The following is a 9,667-nucleotide window of genomic DNA, read 5'->3' as shown; positions in this document are numbered from 1 at the left end:
ATATTATTACATAGGGAAAACCCAACAAATCCCCCCTGAGCAGCACTTGGTGACAGTGGGGAGGGAAAACTCCCTATGGAGCCTTGTTATTAAGGGCTTTGTATGTTAGGAGAAGGATTTTAAATTCTATTCTGAATTTTACAGGGAGCCAGTGGGGAGAAGCTAATATGGGAGAGATATGATCTCTCTTGCTAGTTCCTGTCAGTACTCTGGCTGCAGCATTTTGGATTAACTGGAGGCTTTTTAGGGAATTATTGGGACATCCTGATAGTAAAGAGTTACAGTAGTCCAGCCTGGAAGTAACAAATGCATGGACCAGTTTTTCAGCATCACTTTGAGACAGGATGCTCCTGATTTTTGCAATATTACATACTTTATACATTATACATTAAAATTATACATAGATTGTTTATATTGTAAATATGTAAATATAATAATAAACGTGAATCCACTGTGTACATGTATGCAACTTTATTAGCAGATTCCTCGTAACATTGCGCCAACAACATAACATGAGTATAACATCAAAGTCTCTAGTAACATCCTCTCTGCCCCCTAAATAAATTATAAAAAAAGAGAGGAGAGGAGAGGAGAGCAGGAGGGGAGGGGAGAGAAACTCAGAGCATCATGGGGCCCCCCAGCAGCCTAGGCCTATAGCAGCATAACTAAGGGAAGGCTCAGGGTCACCTGATCCAGCCTTAACTATAAGCTTTATCAAAAAGGAACGTCTTAAGTCTAATCTTAAAGGCAAAGAGGGTGTCCGCCTCCCGAACTGAGACTGGGAGTTGGTTCCATAGGAGAGATGCTTGATAGCTAAAGGCTCTGCCTCTCATTCTGCTTCTGTGGACTCTAGGAACCACAAGTAAACCTGCACTCTGAGAGCGAAGTGCTCTGTTAGGATGATAAGGCTCTACGAGGTCTTTAAGATATGATGGAGCCTTGTCATTAAGGGCTTTGTATGTTAGGAGAAGGATTTTAAATTCTATTCTGAATTTTACAGGGAGCCAGTGGAGAGAAGCTAATATGTGAGAAATAAGATCTGTCTTGCTAGTTGCTGTTAGTACTCTGGCTGCAGCATTTTGGATTAGCTGGAGGCTTTTTAGGGAATTATTGGGACATCCTGATAGTAAAGAGTTACAGTAGTCCAGCCTGGAAGTAACAAATGCATGGACCAGTTTTTCAGCATCACTTTGAGACAGGATGCTCCTGATTTTTGCAATATTGCGCAGGTGACAGCAGGCAGATCTAGAGACTTGGTTTATGTGTGATTTAAAGGACATATTCTGATCAAAGATGACTCCAAGGTTCCTCACAGTAGTACTGGAGGCAAGAGCTATGTCATCTAAAGTAACTATATGATTAGACAGCAGATTTCTAAGGTTTTCAGGCCCAAGCACAATAACTTCAGTTTTGTCTTTTCACTTTCCGAAATGTACCTTTATTTTTTAGTCACATCTACAATTATGCAGAATCGTCTGTGGGAACAGTTTTCTTGATGAGAGCTTAACAGCAACCGACTGAATATAAATACTGTGTTTTTATTTTTAGTTTGAAAAACTGTTGGTGTTGGGGAAAAGTTTTAGATTTTTCAAACTATTAACGTTTCAGTACTGTCTACCTAGATACTGATGACATCATGTGACCTCTGCAGTGTGATTGGCTGTCTATGAGTGAGCGCTCAGCTGCTGCTGGATTTTCTGTCAGTGTCCTCACAGATTCACGCTGATCCAGACTCACATAGATCTGTTGCTGCTGGTAATGAAGATGACAGCTGGTAATGAAGATGAAGGTGTCAGAGCTGCTCCTCGTCCTCTTCTGTGCCCTCTGTATTTGTGCTGATGGTAAGAGGCTGACTGTCTTTAAGCTGTGAACTGTTTACTGACAGTCATGACTGAACAACATGTGGCAGTAAACAAAAAACGGTGTCAACAGGTTAATGAAGTTGCACTTCTGTTTCCTCTTCAGTTGTTCATGAAGACATTAAGTTTGGTGGTTGTTCAGACTCTGATGCAGAAGAAATGTTTGGACTGGAGGGTGAAGAGCAGTGGTACGCAGACTTCGTCAACAACAGAGGAGTGGACGCTCTACCTGACTTTGTAGATCATTTTACCTTCCCAGGACTTTATGAATTCGCTTTGAGTGAGCGGGAACAGTGCAGACAGAACCTGAAAAAACTCCGTGCAGCCTACAAGGACCTCCCATTGGAACTTGGTAGGATATTAACGCTAATCTAATGCTTCTGTCCATTTAACTCATGTTTGAGTTAAAGAAACCACTTTAACACAGTAAAGTAATAGTAAATAAAAGGCTGTGATTTTAAGTTTCTGTATTTTGCTATCATAGATGTTACTGTCAACATCATTTACTATAATCACAGTCCTAAAATGGCCAATTGCATTACTGCATTAATACCCCAAACCTGACTGAGAACCATAAAAACCATAAGTGGTAAATAAATCAGGTCACTGCAGTGTTGAAACACACAGCACTTAAAGTGATGTGTGAGTAGAACCAGCAAACAAAGTGTCAGCTTAACTGGTAAAACTCAGTGAAAGCAAGAAATGAGTGTCTAAAGTCATCAGAACAGCTGTCTGACAACAGGACAACATTGGCACAAAGATTCTTTATGGCTGAACCACAAGACAAGTGTACAAAACAAAACAACAATAACAAAACAAACCAGAAAACAAAGAATGTTAGTCAGCTCTCACAAGAAACACCCCCAGGTGTAGTAACAAAACAAACAAACTACAAACAAAAGCAAATAGATAATGAGCGTAGTAGTATTGATGTATGCTGTGCTGTTCTACAGATACTCCTTCTGGTCCAGTCGTCTACCCCAGAGATGATGTGGAACTGGGAGAGAAGAACACACTGACCTGCTACGTGACTGGTTTCTATCCTGCTCCTGTCAAAGTCTACTGGACCAGGAATGGAGACAATGTCACTGAAGGAATGTACAACAATGTCCCTTTCATGCATTTCCTTCAACCAGATCTCCAGACTGGAGTTCACCCCACAGCTGGGAGACATCTACAGCTGTACAGTGGAACATCCAGCCCTGAGCCAACCACTGACCAAGATCTGGGGTGAGACACCTTGATTTACAGAGACAGCTGAGCAAACCACAGCTGATTGGTCAGATAACTGACGTAATGTCTCTGTCCTCCAGATGTGGAGCCCTGGTTAATGTCTCTGTTTTCTGTCTCCAGATGTGGAGGTGCAGCAGCCCAGTGTTGGACCGGCCGTGTTCTGTGGACTGGGCCTGACTGTCGGTCTGCTCGGTGTGGCAGCTGGAACCTTCTTCCTCATCAAAGGAATCGAGTGCCGCTGATTGGTCCAGGCTGATGATGTCATTTTATATATATATTTGAATAATTAGTGTGCTCTTGTTTAGAAATAAAGGTAACATAAGCAAAGAGTTTAAACCACAATCAGCTCTCATATGATTGCCCATGTGCTGACAAATCTTATTAATTGGCTGATATGGAACTATAGATATAGTATAAACAGATTTATACAGAACATTGCATTCATCGAGGGTAATATTATATATGTTTTTCTGTATGTGTGAGGTTATATGAGACATGGATGTCAAAGTAATATTTTTTTATTAAAGGATACTAAGACACTGCATGGATGTATTGCATTTATTGATATGACGGGGTACCTTGGTATCACTTTATCTCATTGGTCACTCAAGGTACTGCAATTAAATCATTAAAAATCGTTTTCCCAGTAAACTTCTATAGTAAAACAGACATCTGTAATGCTGTTGATACAACACTGCCAACTGCAAACTAGCTCAGCTGTTACTTTTTGTTTTAGAACTTTTTCTCCTATGAAGGGTTAATATTTGTTATAGTTTCTCAGACAGCAATAAATTACGTATGTTAAAATACGCCCAACATAAACACCAGAAGGAGAAACCCAAGTAGCGTGGCCAGTTCTTAAAAATACTTCTATGATTATAAGTCATAATTAACCAAAGAGTCAAACTGTTTTGTTTGATTTATCTGATGAACACAATGCACTGCACAGCAGTTAATTTAAAAGTGGCAAATTAATTTTTTTAAATGTCACTTCGTCCACATTATAAAACTTAAAACAGTTTCCGGTCAGTTTTGTTTTAATGTGTCCAGGTTTCCAGATATGTCCTTGAAATTTCTGCTTTAACACAAAAACAGTGGAAATGAATGTGTGTGTGTACAGTTCCTACTTTTAGCCGATACTAACTGTCATTGTTTCTGGTTAAAAGCTTTCAGGGCTCAGTCACTGAGATGGTGGACACCTTTAAATACCTGGGGGTCCACCTCAACAATAAACTGGATTGGACTGAAAACACTGATGCCCTGTACAGGAAGGTCCAGAGCCGCCTCCACCTGTTGAGGAGACTGAAGTCCTTTGGTGTGTGGGGGGCACTCCTTCAGACTTTTTATGATTCTGTGGTGGCATCTGCTGTTTTTTACCCTGTTGTGGGTTGGGCAGGAGGTAGCATGGACAGGGACAGGAAGAGACTAAACAAGCTGGTTAAGAGAGCTGGGTCTGTCCTGGGCTGCCCCCTGGATTCCATCGAGGAGGTGGTGGACAGAAGGATGCTGGTAAAACTAACATCCATCATGCATCAGACTGTACAACACATCACTGCAGTGATAAGCTAGGTGAAAGTATGAGGGACTATGCAATAGTCAACTGAGGTGCAATACTCAAATCCTGGGGGTGAAATGCATTGTAAATAGGCTTGTGTGTAATATCTGTTCTTGATTTCTCTTGAATACCTTTTATTGTCTTGTTTTAGGTATTTTTGAGTTGTTTTTTAGAGATCCTCATGGCTGTAATACAGGTATTTCCCCCATTGTGGGATTAATTATGGGAGTAATATTCTTGTCCTTGATTTCTTGATCTCTTGAATACTATATCTTGTCTTGCTAGGTATGTTGATATTTGTTCTCGGGGATTAATTTTGGGAGGATCATTCTTGTTCTTGATTGTCTCTCAAATACTATATTCTGTTTGGTTTTAGGTAATTTGGCATCTGTTTCTCAAGATATGTGTGTGGTGTCTGTTCTTATGGTGTTTTGTTGCTGCTGGAACACAGGAATTTCCCCATTGTGGGATCAATAAAGTTCTACCTACCTACCTAAATAACAAACAGAGTCATACAAGACAGCAGACAAATGTTCATTCTGTGAAGCTGATGTATTGAAAGCAGGAAAAACAGGCAGCATAAGGATCTGAGTGACTCTGACAAAGGCCAGACTGTGACCGCTGACAACAGGGTCAGAGCGTCTCCAAGGCTCAGTGATGAAGAGGTTGTGACCTACTGTAGATTAACTTTTAAATTTCATTCATCCTTTTCAAAAGATTCCATTTAGTTTGAGTTTTTGTTAAAATGGGTGAAAATGACAAACACTGGTCTCTATGAAGAGAAACATTCAGCAGCTGTAGGGGTGACCACAGCTGGAGCTGTTTTCACTGCTTTTCCATAGGTTCCTCACTCAGTGGTGGACACATCCTCTTCCCGACAGTAAAACAATAGAAATAGACTCATAGCACATGCACAGTGAGCTGCAGAGCTACACAACCAACCAGATGCCACTACAGTATCATAAAAAGTCCCCCCCCCACCAAAGGACCTCAGTCTCCTCAACAAGTGGAGGTGGCTCTGGCCCTTGAAAGAGTGAGTGCTGGTGATTTCCGCCAGGGATCAATCACCATCTCTTTAGTCTTACTGATTTCACTGCAAACAACAAATCACAAAAGATGTGCAGTGATAAATGCAGAACTATAACGTAACTACAGATTTATGGTATTTCACTGTACAACTACCTGGGTCAACTTTCCTCTTATTGTGTTTATGTCCCTTCATCAGACGTGTGTGAGAGTCTGCCTGGTAACGGGTGACGCTGCATCATGTGATCACGTCCTCTGGCTTTTAGAGCAGCTCTCAGTCAGACTGTGTCAGTGTTTGTGAAGTGAACAGAGGAACATGGCTTCATCAGTTCTCAGCTTCTGCCTCCTCTTCATCACTGTCTACACAGCAGGTAGGATCAATACTCTGATCACTGATCAATACACACTGGGTAGACTTAATCGCTGTCTACACAGCAGGTAGGATCAATACACTGATCACTGACTGATTGTTCCTCAGATGGATTTCTGCATGCCATGGTGGGTTTAACTCCACTGATCTGAAAGACATCGAGTACATCTACTCTATGTATTACAACAAGCTGGAGATCATCAGGGTCAGCAGCAGCGTGGGGAAGTATGTTGGATACACTGAGCTTGGTGTGAAGAACGCAGAGCGTTTGAACAAGGATCCTTCTCTTCTGGCTCAGATGAGGAATGAGAAGGAGAGCTACTGCCAACACAACATTCAAATCCATTATGACAATATTCTAACCAAGTCAGGTGAGTTAGTGTTTGTGTAACATTGTCAGATCTTCATGTTAAAGTTTCCACTAACACACTGACTGAATCACTGTGAACACAGCTGCTACTGAACTGACAGAGTTTAAATGTGCTGTTCATCAGCAGAGTTTACACTGACAACTGAAAACAACAATAGTGTTCACATTCATATTAAACTGTTTGTTAAGCCAGGTGTTTATCACCTGGAGAAAATATCACAATAATGATGTCAAACAAAATGTAACAAAAACAACAGCACCACATTTCAAAGTGATGCTTTAACAACTGGTTTGTTTTCTATAAACCTCTGTCACCACCTGATGGTAAAACACTGCTAGTGATGTTACTGGTGTTACAGCTTCTTATTGGCTCATTTAAGGGTTCGACATTAACCATGGCCTGTGGGCAAAAAATGTTATGTTATCACCATATACCCCCAGCAGGTGGCCCGCTGTGGCCAGAAGGCTTTATCAGATCTCTGCTCATCAGACAATGAGACAGACCCCCTGCATTTCACAAGTTATGTTAACATTCCACAAAAACAGCAAACAGTAAGGTTATTTAATGCCGGCTCATTGCCGTTCTGTCAGGGCGCTGCAGTACAGGTTTACTACACCTAATCAAACTTCTAATACGAATGCTACAGCAGAACCAGAAACACAAAACATGAATTAGGAAAAAGCAGCAACAAAAATTTAGGAGTTAATGGAAGCAGGCATGTAATGATGTGATGTGATTATGCAGGGTAGATGCTGGGAGGGAGGGAGAGACTGTATAAGGCACAGCAATGTGTGGGGGGTGATAAGATGAACTGAGGCAGAGAGGTTATGGCGCCATATGTATCAAAGAACTTGTTTTCAAATTAAATAATTATAAAAATATATTCACTCTGCCGATGTATTCTGACAAAGAAACTGCAGTTGTTAGTATGCATTATAGGTTTTCAACTGCTTTTTGCAATGTTTCTATTGCAGATGTGTGACTCAGACGCAATGTTGGGAGGAAGGGAGCAAAAGAGAGTTGGTGTGAGGCAGAGGCATGGGGGTGCTGATGGGGGCGGGGGGCTGCAAAAAAGAGACTGAACTAAGACAGAATATATGTTTAAAAATGAACTTGCGTTTTCAGTTTAAACCTGATTTAACATTTGCTACAGTATTGTCAATGGGTTTTTAAGACAAGTTGTAAAGGGGGCCCCCGGCCAGAACCTAATGCTATGTGGGGGGCCTTGGCATGGAAACGTTTGGAACCTCTGGTCTGGATCCTAAGCCATCTCAGTTGGCTGTGCTGAAGAATCTACATTATGAAACATTATGTTATGAAGAATGGCATCCTATTCATGTCCTTAACTAAAATGTTGCTTATGATCTCATTATCTTCTTCCATCCTGTGTAAATTCAGCCCAGCAGGGTCATCCATGATGAGGTCAGGGTTTTGTTCTGTGTAGTATCACTGATCTTGACTGACTTTGGTTCTGTCTAGTGTAGTTTTTCCTGGTACTTCTTACCACGCTAACTCTGAGAGACGAGGCAGTCCAAGTAACTTCAATACAGTGCTGGTTTATTCAATGATCACAGGTAAAAGTTAACATTACACGGCCAGGTATCATGCACCTCCAAACTGCGCGCAGGCAGATGAAGAATGTAAGACCCCCAACCATAAAACAAGCCTATACAATTATCTTCTCGGTTGGGCTAGCCCCATTCTCCACCCAGGCAGTCAGACCGTGACGTGCCTGGTGCCAGCTCCGCAGCTGGGCATAGTAATAGTCCAAACATGGAACAAATCAACGTGTGAATGAATGTTGGTTGTGGTGTGTATCTAAAAACATTCTCACCGAGCACTCCATTCCATGCCGGAAAACTAAACATAAGCCAATATTAAGATTAAACATATCCTTATAATAATAATAATAAGAAACAACCTTAAGATGTACACTCTATACCAAACCTAAGAAAATGCTTCAGCATGAAGCAGCCTGACTAGTCATCCTGCTCTACTCTAACATTTCTAATACAACAAAATACCTGCCAATATCTATCTAACTAAAAATACCTAACACTAGTCACGAGCCAGCAGTGTTGTCCCCGCCTTTCAGAAAACTGAAATAATCTTTTGTTTTGTGTTTTCTGAATTTGTTTTAAAAGCTGTAGCGAGGCCCAGCGTACAAATAGCACCTCCATGTGGCCACTTATGAAATGCTGAATGCATGAATCAGTTGAAACAGATTTAAATTTTTTATCTATTTATCCAGGAACACTCTTGCACTTTTGAAAAATTCAGACATTTGCCATGTGTGTTCCAGCCAAGCCCTACGTCCGACTTCACTCTACGACGCCCTCTGCTGGTCCCCATCCCGCCATGTTGGTCTGCAGGTGTTGGTTTGTGTTGAAGCAGGTCTGGAGAGAAGATCTCCTGTGTGGTGGAGCACGCCAGCCTGGGAGAGCCTCTGGTCACTGACTGGGGTAAATACCCGTCTGTGTCTCACCTGTATGTGATTACACCTGTCTCTCTCTCTACCTCTCTGACTCTCCACCTGTCTGTCCTCAGACCCGTCCATGCCTGAGTCAGAGAGAAACAAGATCACCATCGGAGCCTCAGGACTGATCCTGGGTCTGATCTTATCTCTGGCTGGATTCCTCTACTACAGGTGGAAGGCCCGAGGTGAGAGCAGAACACAGTCCAGAACCAGTTTACACCAGTCATAGTGATGTATTTGTTGCTGACCCTGTCCTCATCTCCTCTCTTTAACCCAGGACGGATCCTGGTTCCCACTAACTGACCCTGGACCTGGTCCTGTTTGTCAGATGAAGACAATCCAGCTGCTGCTTCCACCTGCTTTCTGTTTCCAGCCCAGCAGACCCAGTGCTGCCCCCTGCTGGACTCTCTGATGGTCTCAGTCTGGACTCTGATACTCAGCTGGACTAAACCTGGACTGGTGTCTCTGACAGGTTCAGTCTGGATTGTATCAGGATCTGGACTCTGATGCTTTACTATGTGAAATCAATACTTTTTCTCCACAAACTGAGTCACTAAGGTTTTAAATCTGGTCCAGGTCAGAGGTCAGTCTGGGGACTGAAGGGGTATGAAGTAAACTGAGAACAGCGAGAACCCACAGAGATCCTAAAAGTACCAGGTATCTACACCTGTGGCTGCTTCGTACCGTCATGTAATTGTTGGTTTTAATTTGCATTTACTGTTTAAATCTAATTCATGTTCAGCACTGAAATGTCTGTGTATGAAAATAAGTCATATA

The 9,667-nt window shown here is 41.9% G+C and overlaps 1 protein-coding gene and 1 pseudogene across 1 annotated transcript; both read left to right on the top strand.

Moving 5' to 3' along the window:
- The first annotated feature begins 1,701 nt into the window (after positions 1–1,701).
- On the top strand, positions 1,702–3,639 carry LOC109953650 (H-2 class II histocompatibility antigen, A-U alpha chain). The gene is given in 5 exon segments (XM_020589122.1): positions 1,702–1,841; positions 1,966–2,211; positions 2,813–2,978; positions 2,980–3,089; positions 3,213–3,639. Coding segments are annotated over 5 exon segments (708 nt in total). The 5' UTR covers positions 1,702–1,777; the 3' UTR covers positions 3,335–3,639.
- Positions 3,640–5,940: 2,301 nt separating this feature from the next.
- On the top strand, positions 5,941–9,650 carry LOC109953649 (HLA class II histocompatibility antigen, DRB1-4 beta chain-like; annotated as a pseudogene).
- The last annotated feature ends 17 nt before the right edge of the window (positions 9,651–9,667 follow it).

Source organism: Monopterus albus, unplaced genomic scaffold (assembly GCF_001952655.1).
Source record: "Monopterus albus unplaced genomic scaffold, M_albus_1.0 scaffold904.1, whole genome shotgun sequence".
NCBI classification, from domain to species: Eukaryota; Metazoa; Chordata; class Actinopteri; order Synbranchiformes; family Synbranchidae; genus Monopterus; species Monopterus albus.
Note: the sequence above shows the minus strand (reverse complement) of the source record. Positions and strands in the feature narration are given on the sequence as shown.